The sequence below is a fragment of the Nuphar pumila genome, chromosome 8 (assembly GCF_984573655.1).
Source record: "Nuphar pumila chromosome 8, dmNupPumi1.hap1.1, whole genome shotgun sequence".
In the NCBI taxonomy this organism is placed as follows: domain Eukaryota; kingdom Viridiplantae; phylum Streptophyta; class Magnoliopsida; order Nymphaeales; family Nymphaeaceae; genus Nuphar; species Nuphar pumila.
In genome coordinates, this window is record NC_143256.1 from 3958672 (window position 1) to 3979985 (window position 21314).

A 21314-nucleotide genomic window follows, 5' to 3' on the forward strand; every position below is an offset into this window, starting at 1 on the left:
GACTTGAAATTTCTAAATGATGTTGGGGTTTCCTTCTGAGAAACTAATATCTCTCTCATCGTAATAATACTGTCAGACATGCACGACATGTTAGTACTACGATGATTAGATGAGAGGTTTATGATAACCTCATAGTGTGTAAATGCATAATGATAAAAAGGAAATCACATAAATAGTGATGATCACCTTTACAACCAAGATGCTCGAGTTGGTTTGAAAGACCAAAGCATGTAGAATGAGTCGTCAGTTAAAATAGAACCTGACATATCCATTCGTCTCTTTGGTCCCGTCAAGGGAGAGGGTGAGATGTTTCAAAAACTTCGATGGATAGGTTGTTAACAACTACGATCCTCGAGTAGCAATTGACTTGGTGTCCCCGGTCATTGAAGTTAGGGGATGGGGCTACCAAAAATTATTTTAGGTGGTAGATCCCATGAACTTCTGCAGAAGTTGGATGCATCTCTTGCTACAAATGTCTCTGAAAAATTCTCTTTTTATCACTGGCCGTCCCCTTAGGAACGGACTCAGCTAGTTGTCTGGGGTATCAAAATACATAGAATAACAAACCCCCGGGCAGTCTCGGTTGTTTCTACATCTCTCGTGTACGTACCCTCAAGACAGTTAATATCAAAACAAGATTATCATGCTCATTTTACTTATTCTGGATTGCATATCTCAAAAGAAACAACTCATATGTTAGTTTCGTTCTGAATTTTGATATCTATGCAGCTACCAGATTTTTATAAGTCTGACTCATTTTATGGGGTGCAAGTGATGATTAGGTCGAAATGGCAGACGATGACGTGATGATATCAAGATCCTACTCTTTTTTTTGACATTTTGTTCCTGAGCACGTTTTGTAATTTTGCATAAGGGTTTCATTTGAAAATTCCTTTTTTGGTATAAACTTTAAATTATTAGAAACTTTGTTTCAAATCCATGTGGTTTCAATGCTTATATGGAGAAGATTCGCCGGTAATGCGCCCAAGGTTCGTAATTTTGTTATTTCAAATATCATTTTTCGCTGAACTACCATTTTATACTCTGAAAAATTATTGATTTCAAAGCTTTCAAACTTTTCCTAAAAAGTTACAAGTTCAAGTTTTTTGGGGCATTACGGTTTTCATGATCCCACTCTATTTGTCACTTCATCTAGTATATAAAGAGCAACAGAGTGCTTTGAGATGAAAAACTTGGGAAAGTTGAAATGCTTTATGGGGCTTGAGGTGGCGTACTCAGAAATAGGATATTTGTTGACTCGACATAAATATGCAACAAACTTGATTAGCAGAGCGAGATTGGCAAATAATAAGAAATGAGTCAACATTCTTATGCAACTAAATTGGAGACTTAGGCATATAGATAGAGAGCTTCTTGATGATCTCATAGTGTATAGGCAACTGGTTGGGATCTTGATCTACTTGACTATTTTTAGACCTGACATTACCTTTGCTCATGTTGAGTTAATTTATGAGTGCTCCTAGGTCTACTCATGAAGTAGCAGTGTTGAGAAGTGTCAGATATGTTAGGGATACTGTGCATTATGTTTTATTCTTCTTTGCTTCTTCTAAGTTAGAGTTGAGAGGTTATTGTGATGCAGACTTTAGAGGAAGTTCCCTGGATCGACATTCTACTATGGGGTTCTGTATATTTTTGGGTGGTTATTTAATATCATGGAAAAGTAAGAAACAACAAAGAATTGCATTGTTCACTGCAGAAGCTAAGTATAAGCTTATGTGGCTGAGATGGTTATTGGAGAATATGGGAGCAAAAGTCAGTGGTGGGACTCCATTGTATTGTGACAATCAAAGTGTGATTCAGATAGCCAAAAACCTGGAGAACAAAGAATGTATATAGAGATAGTTTGTCACTTTACTGACATAGCATATTTGGGGGGAGTTATCTCGTTGTCGGATATGGGGACAACCCACCAGATTGTAGATTGTTTCACCAAGAGCTTGCCTTTAAAGGCATTCCAAAGGTTTCTCTCTAAACTTAGAATGATTGTGTTAATATCATCTCAAGCTTGAGGGAGAGTGTTTAGGAATGTAACTCTATGTATATGGGTAATACCCATTCATATATTGTTATAATTGTATAGGGGCAGTTTTATAACTTAGACATCAAATTTGTTTGAGTAAAGTAAGATGGCCATGCTGGTCCAAATTGTATTAGTAGTGTAGGCAAGGGGGTCGACCCCTATGTATGTTGTAGTCTTCTTTTCATTTTTCCCTATGGAGTGAAGCTTCTACTTTCTTCCCCCACTTGTATGCCTTCTATGCTCTCTTCATGAATACTTGAGCTCGTATAATTAATGCTTTCGGATATAAATGGGTCAGGTTTTAAATGAATCTGTTTTCTAATCAGGTTATATACATATACACATATATTTGATACCTCTTCTGACAACTAATCGTTCATTACATCCACACCTGTTATCTCGCCTTTTCTTAAGTATACCACTCTTATTTGGTCTGGAATAACCTTCTTTGGAGCATTTAAATGTCTTGTGTGTCACCACCCCCTTACAATTCTTATTCCAACAACCAATCCGTACACTAAACCCTTCTTTCTTTGCAAACAATTTGTAAAAATCATATGCAATGTGTTCATTATCGAACTCCATGCCAACCTTTGGCACACAACTAGCATCTTTAATGGGAGAAAGCACATTATCAGATAGACCAACTTCATTATCTGAAGAAAAGCTTTCACTGTCATATAAGGTAGAAGCCATAAAAAAATAGACAATAGAGAACCACCTTCACTACAAACACTTGTAAATTGAAAAACCCATAAGAATAACAATTCTAGAACATGCAAAAATTTAGAGATAAAAAGAACATTTAGCTAATTATATCATGTTTTCTAAAGAAAACTAATTGGATTAAGTTATTTATTATAAGGGAAGCTGACTGGATTAATGTGAATTATTTGACACAAGTCAGGTATGAAAGGGGTTTGGTTGTACATTGGGTTTGGGACTAAGGTCAGTTTGGGTCCCAAACGGGTTCAGTTCAGGTCTACTATGAAAAGGGTTTGAAAAAAAATTGGGTTCGAGTTCAGATTGGTTTGAGTAGAGATTATACAAAACCATTCGGTTCGTGTATAAAAATGGATTTGGTATGAAATGGATTTGGGTACAAATAGGTTCAGGTTCAGGTCATTTCAAGTATTGATTAGATAGATCATAGAACTGTATGGGTTGAGTATAAAACAAATTCGGGAACAAATGGGCTTCGATCCATACTTTTTATACCCAAGATCCAGCCTGTTTCTAGAAATGGTCTGGATTTCAGACCACCTCGAATACATGGTGTACACAAAATATTGTATTCTTTTCAACTTCAATAATGTTTGTATTCACACATAAAATTTAATGATCCCAAAGGGTGAATAAATTTAGTGATGCTCTCTTTGTTATGATTTCTTACATTTGTTCTTTCTTCTAACCATTGATATTCAACTCCATGAGCATGTAAAGAGAGAATAATTTGTTTTGAGCATGGTCTTCGGTGAGATGTACCTGATCTTGGTCAACAACAGAAACTTCCTTACCCTAAACTGTATGTGCATGACTTTCAGAACTCCAAATTCTTTGTGTTCTTATCTAACTTATAACTTTTTGTTTTGATGTAGGGCATTCATATATCGTGGCTTTCTTTCTGATGAGGAATGTGACCACCTTATAGCTTTGGTACTCATTCCTCTCTGTTCTTGCTTTTATCTGCAATAGATGCTCTTATTGCATCTTAACTTTTTTCTGTACTTAGGCAAGGGAGAAGCTAGAGAAATCTATGGTGGCTGACAATGATTCTGGCAAGAGCATTATGAGTAACATCCGTACTAGTTCTGGAATGTTCCTGAGCAAAGGACAGGTGAGGAAACTTTTGCCACATTTCATGCTTAGAATCAGCCTCTAGGAGACAGAAGTCTGAGTGCTGATGTGTTTGGATATTAAGTTTCTTTGTTGTTTGGAAATGATGACCATGTTGATTATGTTAATATTATTCCCAACTGCTTAAATAGATGTTTCACCATGTGGCATGGTATTAAAGTCCATGGTTTATGATGGTTCTTTTAAGCTTATATCTGTTGCTAATGCAACCATGTGATGCTTGTCAAAACTAATCTCTGATATCTAAAGTGACTTTTCCTGGTAGGCGAGACCTGTCTTTTTGTTATGTTATTTCCACAAACTTAATCAAGAAATTTGTATGGTCACTTTTGATATCTCCGACTGTTGTGATGTTAAGATACTTGATACTGAAAACAGTGCTTAACTGACATGGTAATTTTCATTAATAATTTGAAATTGAATATGGTAGGAGATAGAAAAGAAGCAGTCAAGAAGGGGTTATTTTTGTTCATGATCAGTTTGACCAGGCTTGGCCACATGTTTGACCTCACTAGTTTGATTGACTATCATGTAGACAATATTCCGAGGTTAATGCAACCATTTTAGGTTTCATACTTGAACCCGAAAACTATATCTTCTTCCCCATTCTTTCTCCTCTCTTCTCTTGCTCTCATAATGTGGTTCGACTCTCCAAATCATATCTGAATCACATCTAGAGAGGATTTGGGGAGTTGTACATGGTATTCAAGCCATGAGGGTGCATTTTGGAAGAGTTTTGAAGACTATGGCTGCTGCTATGCTGGTGTCACACCTGGTTTAGTGAGAGCTCTATTCTGACCTAGTTTGAGGCATTTAAGAGGTAGGACATCAGAGTATTTTACATGTTTCTGTGGATTTTTCTTAGGTGTTTTTCAGTGGTAAATTCCATGATTAGAATGTTCTTAATTTGGGAAATAGGAGGGTGCATCTATGGCAGTTTGAGAGTGTGTATGACAGGGTTTCAGTTATTTTTTGGGTTTTCTTTGTCCAAAAAGGTGGTTCTTGTAAAGGACTTGAAGAGTTAAAGAGGACCCTACATGATCGGTTTCATATAAAGATTTGAGAATCTTAAGGCATTTTTGTCCAGTATTAGTTGGCCAATCAAGGAATTCATTTGTTCTTATGTGGTGTAAATATGCACAAGATCTCCTACAACTTTTTGGGATGCTTGAATGCAAATCAACCAAGAGCACCATGGCCTTAAATACAAAATTATAGCAAGGCCAAGAGGGTGATAATTTGCATGATCAGCCATAAAAGTTCAGAAGCATGGTAGGGGCTTTGCAATATTTTTTACTAGAACTGAGTTGGTGTATGCAGTTAATCATGTATCACAGTACACGCATGTGCCCTGAAACGTGATACACTAAAAGGTACCATTACAGATGCTTTGGTGTAAAAAAAGCGATTTGATGTGCAACCACATACATCACTTGCTGTTATAGTTTATTTGTTGCAGATTTGGACTGGATATCCAAATACCAGAAGATTTATAACAGGCTATGGGGTATACTTGAGACCACATCTTGTTTCATGGTCTGGTACAAGACAAAGAACTGTCGCAAGCAGTGTTGTGAAAAGCGTTGAGGCGTAGCGAGGCGCTCCACCAAAATCTAAGGCGAAGAGTAAGCCTCAAAGTTTTTTTTTTAAAAAACTTAAAAAAAACTATAAAAAATATCTAAAATTATAAATAAATAAAAAAAAATCTTTATTGATGAAGCAACAACCATCAGGAAATAAAAAATCTCAAATAAATACTGAAAAAAATATGAGAAAAGCAAACGAATTATTCTGCGCATGAACTGCAGCATAGAATATCAGTAAGCATCCTTGTGGACAAAAAACAAACGAATTATTCTTTTCTAAAAAGAATCAAAACTGCCCTGAAACTTAACACAGAGATCACTTTCTGTCAATGTGCTTAATACAAAAATTCAAAACTGTCATTAGGCTTAATACATCTATATCCTGTTATAGAACTTAACATAAATAAATTTCTGTCAATATCCTTAATACAAAAATTCATCAAAACCGAAAACATGCAAAGTAGGGATTTCTACATAATTATTCTTTTTGTCAAACACACGTATCAGATTATTAAGCCTATAATTTTTTTTTAATGCTGGAAAGGCATATCAGATAGACTTGAAATCTAAAAAATTTAGCAAACCTCCGCATATTCCTTGTGTATTGCTGCACACCATTGGAATCGTCAACTATCAAGAGTGAGTTGAAGTCACCCTCCACACCAACAGTTCAAAGTTTGTGGGGGTGAATACTCGAGCAACCTCTTCAATCTCCCTCCAAAAAAGTTCTTCACGGGCACTTATGCACTGTTCGTAGACTGCCGTTAAGATGAACGATAAGGGATCACCATTAAGGAAAAGAATGAAAATTGAGAAATCTCCCAAATTCGCCACAGACCAACCAAATCCTCGTGCCAGGCCATTATAATTCCCTCTGCCCTACCTATTGCTGGACGCACCGCGTAATTGCAGTTCCTCCATATTTTGTCCATGAGAGCCTTATCCAATGAACCAATTTGGACTTTTGAATACTCACTTGGCAATGCTGGGCCAGACCCTGGGTCGTTCTCCATATCATTGAGAATCGGCTCCAACGTTCCGGCGTTCAAACCGTTACAGAGCTTAACAATCTTGGAAGTATGTTGGCCCGCAATGATTGTGAAATGCAACGTGTTTCGCCCTTATTGCTATGGAGATACATGGAGATATCACTAATATGGAAGCCTTTAAGCCTTCCCCTTGAAAACAGTGTGAGATAAGGGCTTGGAAGCCAAATAAATCGAGGCGTGTGCGCCTCAGTCCGAGGCACGCCACGCCTCAAGGCGTGCGCCTTAAGGCCTATGAGGCGCACACCTCAGGGGTATTGCGCTTTATACCTGCGCCTCAAGGCACAAAGGCCCTCACCTTGAGGCGAGGCACTCTTTTTGCGCCTTGAGGCGCGTTTTTAATAACACTGGTCGCAAGTTTTAGAGAAGTCATTGTGTTAAAGTAGTCACTGTTTTTACTCCATAGGGGTATTTGTATCTTTTCTTATATTGGAGCACATGTATTATTTGTTTGTTTAAAGGGTATTTTGGTATCACAAGAAATATACTTCAATATAAAAGGACGTGACCCAAGAACTGAGGCACGTCTGTTGAGTTTTCTCCCATCCTTTGTGTTTTCTATTCTTCTCCCCTTCACATTGTGTGAGAGCTACATGGCACACATCCTGAGGCGATTTCTGTCATGGTATCAGAGCAGGGCAGGGATAAGACCTCATCGAATCTGTTAAAATATTTGTAGTGATTTGTAAATATATATTAATATGTATATACATTATGTGTATGTGTTAATATATATATTAGCCAGGTGTATGTATATTTTAGATTGTATTTTTAGGATACATTATGTATTTTTTTTGTATTTCTTATAGATTGAAATGCCCATTGGGGTAATTTCTGTCTTTATTCTTCTAATGCTGGCCGTTAGCTAGTCTAACGGCTAGCTTAACTAGTTGTTAGTCTTCTCTAACGGCTAGTTGAGCCCCTTCTTGGCTCTCCCTTTTATATATTGGGGACTTCAATTCCCCATTTATAAGGCTTTTCTTAAAACTGTTATGATAATAAATAATTTATTTAGGTGTTTGAGCCCTTTAGTGCCTTGTTGAGATCTTGTATTTGCCCTTAGTGGATCTTTGTACTTGCCTTTGTGGCCTTGTGCACACTCTTATAATTGTGTAGCCCTTAGTGGCATTGTCTTCTGCATATCTTCATTTCATTACATGGTATTAGAGCCTCGTGCATCGTGTGTTCATGAGATTGTTGGATTGAGTGTTGGTGGTTCGTGAGTGTAATAATATCTCCAATAGCCAAACACAATGCCTACTAGTGCAAGATCACAACACAACCCACAAAAGGGTACTCACAAGAGTCACAATAGCACACACTCAAAAAATAAATATTTTATTGATCATAGAATGCATAAAACATACATCAATAGGGACCGAAGGTCCCATATTTATGCAAGCTAGAAAAGGGGAGAGAGACCGACTAATCGTTGGGGAGCTCCCAACGGCTAGCTGGTCAAAATGACCAGCATACCCTTGGTCACTAAAATAAAGTACAAAAAACAAATAAATCCTAAATACAATCTAATATATATATATATATATATATATACAACAACAACAAACAACAACAACAACAACTACGCCTTCATCCCAAAACAATTGGGGTCGGCGATATGAACCAACAAAGAAAATCATTATGGGTCTTCCACATGAATCCTTCTCCTCCATTCATTTCTATCCAATGCCATGTCCTCGGTGAGGTTCAAAGCATTCATATCCTTTCTTATCACCTCCATCCATGTCTTCCTAGGCCTACCCGACCTCTTTTAACTAATATATTTTCCCATTTCTCCATCCTTCTAATTGGAGCATCATTAGGCCTTCGTCGAATATGTCCAAACCACCGTAAACGATTCTCTCTCATCTTATTTTCAATGGGTGCAACGCCTACCTTCTTACGTATCTCCTCGTTCCAAATCTTATCTTTTATTGTATTTCCACACATCCATCTCAGCATACGCATCTCAGCTACACTCATTTTTTGAATATGATGTCTCTTGGAAACCCAACATTCCGTACTATATAGTAAAGCGGGCCTAATAGTCGTCCTATAAAACTTTCCCTTCAACCGCAATGGCATTCTACGATCGCACAACACTCCAGTTGCACTCTTCCATTTCATCCACCCAACCTTTATCCTATGATTTACATCTCCATCAATTTCTCCATACTTTTGAATGATAGATCCCAAATATTTGAAAGAATCATCCACCGGTATTTCGTGCTCACCAAGCTTCACTACACTCCCATCACTATATATATATATATGAAAATTTCATAGTTGCTCAATCCATACGTGCTTAAGAGGAATATAATCACACTGACTGTCCATTGCATGCATGATAGACGGTCAACACAAAAAATGGAAAAAAGATGCCAAAATGCACAAAAGGGCCTTTAGCGGTGCTATTAAAGCACCACTAAAGGTCCTTTTTCTGTTAGAACCTTTGGCGGCGCTCAAAACCACCGCCAAAGGTCAGCCGGGGATGCACCCGATATTGTTTAGATTGTTTTTAGTGGCACCGCATTACTAAAATCCCCTTTTTACGGTTTTTGAACAATTTTCAGTGTTTTTTGCTCAAAAAAATGCTAAATGTCCATCACACGCATGATGGATGCTCAGCAAGATTGAGTTTTTTATTAAGCACATATGGATTGAGAAGCTACCACTCACTATATATATATATATATATATATATCACTGTCACCGATATCGCTGATATTTTGAAAATATCATGATATTATCACCTATTTCAAGGTAGCTGATAATATTGGGAATATATCAAAATATCATGATATTATCACGATATTTTTTTTAGGGTTTCTCATGCGAGAAATCCTAACCTCTCCTCTCTTTACTGCCGCAACGCCCCTCTCTCCCTCTTTGCTGTGATTTTTGGCAGGCCACCGATGACCACCGCCGCCGGGGACCCTCTGCCACCATCCCTCGACCCTCTCTTTTCTCTCCTGTTTCCCGGCCACCCAGTGCTAGCAACCCTCGATGCCTCTTCTCTCTCCCGCTCGTTGTGTTCCAGCAACCGACGCCAGAACCCCCCGTGCGCCATCTCCCGTCGACGACACCCTTCCTCCTTCTGGCCTTCTCAGGTAAACCCCTTATTTCCCCCCAAGTCTTCTTCTTCTTCTTCTTCTTTGTTTCTTTTTGGTCGACCGACAGGGACTAAAGCCCCTGCCTGTCATTTTCTGGCAGTTTGGCAGGTCGACAGGGATGACGCCCTCCCTGCTGCTTGCATATAGTTGGTCGGCAGGGGCGACGCCCCCTGCCACCTATGATAAAACATTCGGTAGGGGCCTGAGTATTTTTGGTAGGCAGGGGCAAAGCCCCTTCTCCCAATCCTTTTCTTGTTGTAGTGGAGGGGCCGACCCCCCCTCACTGCCTCCTGCTTTACCCCTTTACCAGGGGGGAGGGTGTTGCCGCACCCTCCTCGCCCTCGGTCCTACAGACAATCCTGGTGGAGACAAAACGATTTTTCCATCACGGCAAAAGACCTTTGCGTGATATTTGTGCAAACAATCCATGCCTAAGATGACGTCAAATTCAGTCATACTAAGCAGGATTGCACAGGCAGGCAGATGCTGGTTTGCCAAGACTACGTCCAACTCAGGCACGAAGGTAGCAGAAACCGTGTTTTTTCCAATCGGGTTGTACACGTCCAGGGCATAAACAAGGGGTTTTACAAGTATATGCAATTGATCAACAAAATTTACAGAAATAAAGGAATGTAGAAATAAAGGAATGTGTTGCACCACAATAAAAAAGTACGAAGGTCGCTTGGTCAGCGACAAGAATGGTACCTTGTACGAGTTCACTCTTGGTCAATTACGCGACCGTGGCGGCATAGACGCGTCCCGACGCCTTCTTCTGACAGCTCGACTGTGGTTGCTGCGACTGATGCTGTTGTTGCGGCTGTTGCGGTGGGCGAGGGAGCAGAGGTGCGCCGTTGTTTCACCTGAGGTCATCAACCACCTTCTTACGACATTCACGTATGTAGTGGCCCATCTTGCCATATTACATGCATATGTCTGTCTCGCATGGGCAAGACTGCCCAGAATGAGACCGTCTGCACTTGGGGCAAACATCGCCAGCCTGCTATCTAACTGAAGGGTTGCTCTGAGGCCGCTGACACTTTGAAAGTGAAACTTGTTTCTTCCCTCCTATCTTTACGTGAAAGGGCGACCGCTTGACTTGGTCGTCGGATGGAGTCTTTGGCTCACCACCCGTAGCGGGTGGCTTCCTGCTCTGGGTGTTCTTAGAGCGATCCCAGTCTTCGCTCAGGCGGGTGGTGGCTGCAACTGCCGCGGAGAAGGTTGAGGGCATACTAGTTAGGACCCGATGCCTGAGTCCTTCCTTCAATCCTCGAATAAATGTCCCCACCCGTTCGCGATCGTCTTCGAACAGGTTGGAGCAAAAGTGCTCTAGCTTCTGAAATTTGGCGACGTAATTTGTCAAACTTGAATTGCTCTGGCTGAGCTCCAAAAATTCTACTTTCTTCTTTTTCCTCACATGAGGAGGAAAGAAGTTCCCCAAGAAAGCTTTTCTGAAGGCTTCCCAAGGAATTACCAAAATTCCTGAAATCTGCACATCCCGGGCTGTGTCCCACTAGTTGCGGGCATCGTTCTTTAGTCTGAAAGTCCAAATAAGGTCTTCTTGTCGTTGGGGACCGATAAAACTTGGAACACGTTCCACTTCCATAACCCAGTTCTCAGCCATGTCTGGGTCAGGCTTGCAGGCAAAGATCGAGCTTAAGAAAATTTTCATATGACACTGTCGTATGTAGGCTTGGTTCAGAGAAGGGCGCTTGATCCCTTTGTGAATGAACCTGGCTTCGTATTGCCTCAGCTAGGGTACACAGGGAATCCATCACGAATCCCCGCTGTTCCAACCATTCGTCAACAAAATCTTCATTGGAGTTCCTCTCCATCCTTGAAGTAAACAAATGATACAAGAAATCAGAAATTGAAGGAGCTAGAGATAGAAGCAAAAAACATCTGTAATATTCATGCGTAACATGAGTAGTTTACAAAAATCCAGCAATGCTGATACATAAGCAAAAAGGGAAACATTATCCACAAAAACACGGAGTTCGCAAACTCCAACTGAAAACATGTACTAGCTCCTCTCAAGGATGACTAGTGAACTGTCTCTGGTATTCCCTCTTGTTGCCCGTGCGTCTATATCTACACAGGGGAGGAGAAAGGTGCAAATCCTCGTTAGAGAGTTCTGGCCCGTGGAGGTGTGATGTGAGTGAGTAATGGGGGGAGGAGTCTGGTGCGTATGTTGGTGAAGCTGGGGTGTAGAATGGAGAGTCATGTGAAGGCGTGTAAGTAGGCGAAACATTGCTTAGAAGACCTTCCAAGGGAGGTAGTAGCTCATCAGTCCCGGGCAGTCTTATAGTACCCTAGACTGAGGAAACTGTGTCCTCCAAGTCTTGTGCTGTAAACGCCTTTCTGTCGTATGATTCTTTGAGTTGACAGTTACTCATTGTGTGCCCTTCTTCGCCACAGAAAACACACTCCATCTGGTCTTGCCAGGGAGACTCCACCTCAGAGGATTCCAGCGTGGCATGCTGGTTAACCAACACATGTGATGGTACTCGACCATCCTCTCGAAAGTGCACTGCTGCCCAAATCATGGCTAGCGGTGCCTGGTAAGCATCTGCAAGCGTAAAGCCCCAAGAATCAATGAAGGTGGGTGGGGGTGACCTGTTTATCCAGTATTCCGACCAAGTAGTCAGACGACTATGTCTTTTCACCACAGGGCCTCTACCCCTAACTGAGAGACAACATATCCTTCGCGAGCCTCTGCTCAGCCCACACTTCGCACCATCCGAAGGGTTCATATTTCTTAAGCAAGAATCGCCAAGTAAACATGCAAAGTACGTTTTAGTCTAATAGTGCAGTAAAAACACAAAACAGGAAATGAGTTTACTTACAGCGCGATGCAAATGCTCGATGGTCAAGAATCACTGTTTTGCTTCACGCTCTGATACCAAAGTTGTAACGCCCAAAATTTCAAACTTATAAACCTTTCTTAAAAGTTCAAAAGGCTGGAAAATTCTATTTTTATCAGATTTTTTGAAAGAGTTTTGTTTAACATATCAACGGAAACAATTTTCTTTGAATAAGAAAGATGAAAGGCAAGTTAACAACCTTGGGTGCGTTAGCGTAAAAATCCCCATTTTCACATGGAAGTAACTCACAAACATTTTAATAAGCCATTGCATTTAAAATAGGATCTGATTGTACAAAATTTGGTTTTTATGAGGAAAACCCTTGCCAAAAACCCAAAAGTACATGATGCAAGCTGACAACAAAATAGTGGGATCTCGAACCATCTCGCAATCACCCTATCGCCTGTCTCGCAACCTATTCATCACCTGTGCCCATGAAATGAGTCAGTCTAACAAAAAACTGGTAGGTGCACAAATAGGACAGTAGAGAACAGAATTAAGTGTGCATTTAATTCTATCATGTTCAACCGTTTATACAAGTGAGAAACTATATAAACAGTTCATCAACATAAGTAAATGCTACAATTAGCATAAGCAGTTCATCAACACAAGTAAATGCTACAATTAATATAAGCAGTTCATCAACACAAGTAAATGCTACAATTAGCATAATTAACAGATAGTACAAAGCAAACAAGAAGTCAACAAAATAACTTTCATTTTGATACTTAGCTGGCCTGTGGGTACGCACAAAACACGAATCGTAGAAACAACTGAGACTAGTTCGGGGGTCTATTATGCCATGTATTTTCAAATACCCCGAATAGCTAGTTGATTCCGCTCTTAAGGGGACGGTCGGTGACCAAAAGAGAATTCTCCAAAGGCATACGTAGACAACGGATGCATCATACTTCTGCAGAAGTCTGTAGGATCTACCACCTAGGATAATCTCTAGTAGTCCCATCCCCTAACTTCGATGACTGGGGATACAGAGTCATTGCCCGAGGGGTGGTTGTTAATAACTTGTCCATCGGAGTTTTTGTACCGTCTCATCCTCTCTCTTGATAGGAAACAACAAGTTGAATGAGCGCTTCAGGTTTTATTTAATTGAAGACTCATTCTGCATGCTCTGGTATGTTTGACTCAACTACAGTATCTTGCTGGTGAAGGCGAGTTATCACTATTTATGTGATTACAACATTGTGCCATTAGCACGATTCAAGGTCACATGACCGTCTCATCCAAACATCATGGTACTGACATGGCCAACATATCTACGAGTACGCTACAACGAAAGGGGTATAAGTTTCACAAAAAGGAAACCCCAACACAAAGTTTCACAAAGATGCAATGTAATGCAGAAACTCCTTTGACAAGTTTTATCTTTCGAAACTGATGTACAACACTTGTGCTATTTGCACGCTATGAGATTGCCACTGCTCTCTTGTTCGTTTATCATAGTATTTGTATGCAGCGCATAACTCGATGCTAGTTCAATAAACAGGATATGAGTTTCTCAAAAGAATCTCACACAAACACATGTTTGTATCAATGAACTGGGGGTTAATCAAGTCGTATCAGATACGCAAACGGAGGTAGTAAAAACCTCTCTCCTAATTATGTCGATTCGGGAGATTGGGTTGCAAACTCGCAATGGCAGAGACTTCCAAAATCCAACTCACCATGGCTACACATTTGGCAACACAGATTCGCTTTTAGGAATCCCTTTTTAAAAACCAAAATACATAAGTGCCGCTTGTGTCATTTGGGAACAAAACAAGCGAAATAGATTTCCCTCTTGTCTTAACTTACGCATGTGTAAGTTAGCATGGAAATGCGAGCTCATACACAAGGCAGTGCAATAGCAAGGTGCCAACAATCCTTAAAGTGCAAAGACGCGCATTGGGCGCAAGAATGCGTAAGCAGTGCGCGAGGTACAAAATTGTACCTCGACCACATAAACGTGCCAACAATAGAGTTGTAAGCAAGTAAATGCACAATGCAATGTACGAGGTACGAGACTGTACTTCAGCTAAACAAATGCGTAAGCAGGTAAATGCAGAAAAGCAAATAGCCTGTGCACTAAAGCGCGGCGGTGAAAGTAAATGACAAAAAGCGATGCTTGATACGCGAAACCATGTATCAAGCCAAATAAATGCGTAAAGGAAATCAGCCTGTGCACTAAAGCGCAACGGTGAAAGTAAATGACAAAGCGATGCTTGATACGCGAAACCACGTATCAAGCCAAATAAATGTATAAAGGAAATCAACCTGTGCACTAAAGCGTGACAACGAAAGTAAATGACAGAAAGCGATGCTTGATACGCGAAACCGCGTATCAAGCCAAATAAATGCGTAAAGGAAATCAACTTGTGCACTAAAACGTGACGGCGAAAGTAAATGACAAAAAGTAATGAGGACAAGGATCGCAAAACTGCGTCCTTGAGTTTAAAAGTGTACTATTATAAATATATATATATATATATACATATATATTTAATTGTTTAATTTGCATTTTTAGTGTTTTAACTTAGTTCAGTTCATCCAAAGTCTATTGCGCAACTTTCTCCTACCTTGGGGAGTCTCGGGGTTGCGCTTGCCTTCGTGTGTAAGTAACGAAGGGCTCGGGCCACGTTGTGCACGCGAGATCCGTTGTGCAAGCTGCGAGATAGCAAAGCATGAATATGTATAACGAGCTCGAAAGGTGAAACAGGAGAGGCAGGTGGGCTCTACAGTCGAACCGGGCCCAACCCTGCCTGCAGCGGCCAAAGGTGAAGGGTGGGCTCGGCTGATGAGCCGAACCCGACCCCAGGCCCAAACAAGAGTGGGGAGGGGCTCAACCCCTCCCTTTGCATAAAAAAGGAAGCAGGGAGACAGGGAGAGGGCCCAACCCCTCCCTTGCGAAAAGGAGAAACAGGGAGGGGGGCGAACCCCTTCCTCGTAACCCATACAAGGAGACAGGGAGGGGGCTCAGCCCCTCCTTGGCGAAATAAGGAACAGGGAGGGGGGTCGAGCCCCTCCCTCGCATTTTGAGAAGGTAGGGAGAGGGCTCGGCCCCTTCCTGGCAAAAAGGAAAAAGGGAGGGGGCCGAGCCCCTCCCTCGCATTTTGAGAAGGTAGGGAGAGGGCTCGGCCCCTCCACTGCTAAAGGAGAAAGGACCGAGGCAGGGGGCTTTGCCCCTGCCGACCGACCAAAAGCAGATGGCAGGGGGGCGTTGCCCCTGCCGTCTTGCCGAAGAAGAAAAAAGGGGGACGAAGAAGACAAAAGAAGAGGGGGGTTAGGGGCATACTTGGAGGTCACCGGCGTCAGCGTCAGCAGACGGACGAGAGAGAGAGTCGGGCGAGGGTGAGAGGGGTTCGTCGGACAACAGCTCACCGGAGGTCTGCTGGCCGGAAAGAGGGAGAGAGCACGGGGAGAGAGAAGAGGCGGGGGACTGAGAGAGAAACAACGAGAGAGTGAGGGAGTTGCGGGAGAGAGGGAAGGGTTTTCGAATGAAAACCCCTTCCCTCTTCGTGCTTTAAATAAGCACGGGGGGAGGCGTGTACCCAGTTTGGATCCAGGTCGGGTTCGGACCCGACCCAATTTTTTAATGTTTTTTACATACATGACTTCTTAACACTAAATAACCCCAATTTAAAGCTATCTAATGAATTTAAAGTTGGAAATTTGTTGAGCATGGATTTGTATCTGGATCTGGATCCGGATCCAAGATCCAAATCCATCTCCAAAACTCCAAATGGGTTTTGAGCTGGATCCAATCCAGATTAGTATGGGTCTTGGATAAAGTCCAAATCCATATTAATTTGGATCAAATCCATCAGATCCGGTTTGATCCAAATCCGGATCCGAACCGACAACTGTTCAAATTTTGAAAAAATGTGATTTTCGGGTCAACCGTAGCCCCAATCAAAGAGAATAAAATATCGTTACACCCAGAATTTTGAGACGCATCGAACAATATATAACTCGAATTTCGCTTCTGAAATTTGCCCAAAAATAACTCAAATTTTGCTTGAATTTAAAGGTTGAAAATAAAACTCTTTCTCACGTTTTAAGTGGCTCGTTTAGGCTTTGACAATGAGACCTGGGTCAAGCCCAGACTCAAAAGCGTCGGCCTAAAATCGAGAATCTACCAATTTTTCTTCTATACTTGGCCAAATTTTCAAAAAAATCTCAAAATTTAACTAAGTGTGAAAATACTCGATATTACAATGTTTGTGTTATTTTTTTAGTCTCATGGCTCTTTAATGAAAATTATCTTAGCTATTTTGAATGAGATTTAAATATTATGTTTTTATTGTATACTTAGTTTTTTAGTAAAATATGAAGTTAAGAATTATGAAAAACTTCTTTGTGTTTGCCCTTTGTGGGTGTTATAAGTGTTTCCCTCATGGTTCACTTTAGTATGCTTGTCTACTTAGATATTTCGGCATGTGTGTTCATGATTAAAGACTTTTGATTCATTGCATACTTGTTATTTATAAAATATTATTTTTTGTATTGTGGCCTCTTTGGTATATACCCTTAGTGCCTTAATCGATCACTTGCATATATGCTTAAATGTGTTCCTATACATAAATCACTTGCATATATGCTTAAATGTGTTCCTATACATATCTTATGTGATTCTTTATAGCTTTTGTATACGATATGTGGCTTTAAGTTATTACTATCAAGGTTGTAAGTAGTGTATCATTACCCGTATCGGTCGACCCAATAGTAACACCGTATCATAATTTTTAATAAAAAATTCAAAAAAATCTCAAAAAATAAAATAAAAAATAAAAAACATTCAGTAAAAATTTGAAAAAATTTATATTACATTAAATAATGGTGAACTGCACAAATTACATACATAAAATCACATTATGAAGCATTTATGTCTCTATTACATACCACAAGAGTCATACTTTCATATTACATAAATAAAAACATCTCACAAGAACAAGTTTTTTAATAAAACATGAGTACATGATACATCTATAATCATAATCGTCTTTATTATCTTCTTCTCCTTCTTCGAGATCCACATCGTCCCCAAGATATGTGGGGGTCTTCATCATCTACCTCTTGTGCTCCTTCTATGTTAATCTATTGAATATCCTCTTTATTCAAGAGAGCTTCTGCTTTTTCTTCAACCCATGTATCCAATTCATCAAAATATTCCAAACTTATGGGATAAAATTGCTCTTTGTGCCTCCTTTCTGATAACTTTTCGATTTGCCTAAAAAGATGACATGAAAAAATTAAAATTAGTTGAGTTTTGAATGAAAATAACAAATAAACTTTACAATTTTATATACCTCTGCCTCAGTCCAGGTCATTGAGCCTTTTGTGCTCCAATCTGTTTCTTCTTTTGGTATGAATTTGCTCGAAAACACTCCAGTTTCTCTCGCATACACTTGCACTACATGTTTATCTTAAAATGCAGATGACAAAAGCTCTTAGATTTGGAACATCACTTCCAAACTTGGCCCACCACATGTTTGAAAAAAATAACAAGAAAATAAAAAATCAATTCTAAGACTAACAAATATACAATCATACAAAACATCATAATTAAATAATAATTTGAAATTAAAATTAAAATAGAAAAAATAAATTACCTTGACATATTGTGGCACAGTTTCGCACTACTGCAGGTCTCCCCATATCATACAATGCATTATCATAAGTTTTTATTTCCCTATGAATTTGATCTTGAATGCTATAATCAGGGTTCAACCTTTCGATATAATACAAAAGTCCCTTGTTGACTTCCTTGTCCATTTTAAAAGTAGCGGAGTATCTGAATGCATGATTTAAATAGTATGTTGCAACATGAAGAAGTTGATGAAGTTTCCAGTTCACCTATGTTCAATGATGTTCTATATATGTATGTAAATTTTTTTCTTTCCATTCAAATTATCTCTAATGATCTCTTTTGCCTTATCCATGGCCTCATAGAGATAACTCATAGCTGTTAACCAATCGATGCATCTTCATCAAAGGTATAATTATTTTTAATAACTTCACACATAAATCCCAAAATTCACTTCTGAATACAATATCTATAATTTCTCTGGGTTTTCTTTTTTGTGCATGGGGATATATTTATGAATCCTAGCTTATTAGGATTCCTACATAATTAAGAAAACAAATAATCACATTAGCTAACTAGGTTTATTAATAGAATAATAAAAATAATTAGCTAGCTTGACTTAACTAAAATGTGAAAATTAGGAAGTTAATTAACTACATTGACTAAGCTTAAGAAAGTGAGATTAGGCAAGTAGGTAGAGACGTTCCCCCCACCCTGAATTGGCTTGACTTGCTCAAGTCCTTTTAATGGACTCCTTAATCCAAGAGGGGCCCACATAGAGTGGTGTCCCACCCTATGGGTCAAGTTTCCATAATCCAATTGAAATTCTAAACCTAAATTTAATTCAAATTAAATCACAAAGTAGAATTCAATCCAAATTGAAATTAAATCTAAAATTGAAATTCAACTCCAAATTCAAATTAAATCCCAAATTGAAATTCAACTCCAAATTCAAATTAAATCTTAAATTGAAATTCAATTCTAAATTAAAATTAAATCCCAAATTGTGATTCAAACAAAATTGAAATCAAAATTAAATCCAAATTAAAATTCAACCCAAATTTGAAACATAAATTTCAGCTTTTTATTTCTTAGAAAAATTATGAAAAAATCTCAGGTGTTACATTGATCAAGCACATCAACATCATCGTCGGTACTTTCTTTAGGCAATAAGTTCAAGAGAAATGAATATTCATTATCTTTCTTAGGCATACTAGAGTCAAATAACTTTCCTTTTCAACAAAATAAACATTTCTTGAAACATATAATTTATTATTTTTAACATAAGAACACCTAAATCCTTTTTTATTTTCAGCATATCTAATAAAAACACAAGGAATGACTTTTAGTGAAAGTTTGTCCCATTTTTCATTTAAAACAAAACATTTACAACAAAAAACTCTTAACTTATTGTAATCTGGTTGAGTATCAAAAACTTTTTTCAACAAGGGTAATGTTTTTTAAGAAAGAAGATGGCATTCTGTTTATGAAATAAAACAACTATAAGGGCAACCTCGGCCCACAAATATTTTGGTACATTGTTTGAAATCAAAGGGGTTCTAACAGTTCTTATAATGTGTCTATGTTTTCATTCTGCTAAACTATTTTGTTGAGTTTGTTTAGGCAAGATCTTTGATGAAAAATACCATTTAAATCAAGGTAATTTTATAAATCATTTGAAACATACTCTCCTTGAATTGGTTTGAAAAATAGATATGTTAGAACTAAATTGATTTTTTATCATAGCATAAAAAATTTTAAAATAATGGAAAGCTTCTGACTTATGCCTAAGAAAATAAATCCAAGTATCTCTAGAAAAATCATCCACAAATGTAACATAATAGTATTTTAAAATAATGGAAAGGATGGTGCATTGAATTTCTTGAACTGCTCAATATTACAATTAATATTTCCTAGAGTTGATTGTTTAGGTCCATTTTGTGACACTTGCTGCTGCAAAATTCCAGCTATACTCTCCAAGACTTCAAAGACATTTTTCATGGAGGTTGAACTAGATCCAGCTGGTCTCCCCATGCTATGTTCCTATTTATTAAAAGATGAAGTTTCAATATAACCTACTTATCACTAATAACACATTATCTTTTCATTTTATCTCATACCTATGTCCCAATTTAAGACACATTTCATAAACCTAGGCTCTTAATCATAGTGCTCTCATACCCCCCCCCCCCCCCCCCCAACCACCACCACACACACACTCGAAATTGGTCATGTCTTAGGGTGTGACACTGTAAGCTGTTCATTTCTAAGATTGGGTATTAAACAACCCAACGAGCTTTACAGAAGTAAAATGAACATTTACAGAGCGTTTGTGCAAGTCTATTTACTAAAACTAAACTTTTATTTCAAATTCTAATACAAGCCAAAATCTAGCTTTGCATAAAACTAACAAAACAAATGACTCAAAATCTTTGATCCTTTTCTGCTAATGTCTTTGTTCATGATTGTCCTTCAAAAGATCTTTGCAACTATTACCATCCAACTTTATTCTAAAAAGCACAATAACTATGTAATGAGTCACCACTGTCCAGTAAGGTACCATTTACCATCCATCCATTAGAGTGTTAGGTTCATTTCAGAAGTCAGTTAAAGAGCATTGCTTGTAGAAACCTCTTTTGAAAATTTAAAACCTCAAAATTCGGCCACTTTTGGGATGGATTTATTCAATAAAATTAACTTTCTAAAACATAGTTCTTTTTCAGAAAATCCGTTTACAATTAGCCTTTGAAATCTTGAAATTGGGTAAAATCCTTGGTTCGATTTCGATATCTTTGGTTTGAACAATACTTTAAACAATAAACATTGATATAAATAATACTTTTACACTTTATTGTCTTAAAACCATGTCCAAATCACTACCCATCAGAGCTTCGAGGGTTGGACAAAGTTCCTTCGTTACTATTGATAAGCCAAAACATTTAATGTCAATCTCATTGGGCAACAATTACCAACTGGTGAGGGGTCCAGTTATAACATTTCAAAACCCGAGAAGAGTCAAAGAACGAGGCCAATATTCTCCAGAGGTCATATTTGATCCATTCAACTCAAGACCAGTCTACTCAGTTAGTGGAATTCCCATGACAAGTTTTTGGGTCATCCCAACACCAGAGATCTTCCTTGGAAGATGCACTGAGGGATAGTTTAACCAACCGACAGTTTAATATATACACTACAGAAGAGATTGGACATTCTTAAATTCATTCCTACT

At 38.8% G+C, this 21314-nt stretch overlaps 1 protein-coding gene across 1 annotated transcript in view; it reads left to right on the top strand.

Annotated features, from left to right (window-relative positions):
• The window catches only part of LOC149829463 (putative prolyl 4-hydroxylase 6), a 44799-nt gene that overhangs the window by 7065 nt on the left and 16420 nt on the right, over positions 1 to 21314 (top strand). The window contains exons 3-4 of the mRNA XM_090015955.1: positions 3640 to 3697; positions 3774 to 3878. Of these exons, the coding sequence (XP_089872081.1) occupies positions 3640 to 3697; positions 3774 to 3878 (163 nt within the window). The remainder of the gene's footprint in view (positions 1 to 3639; positions 3698 to 3773; positions 3879 to 21314) is intronic.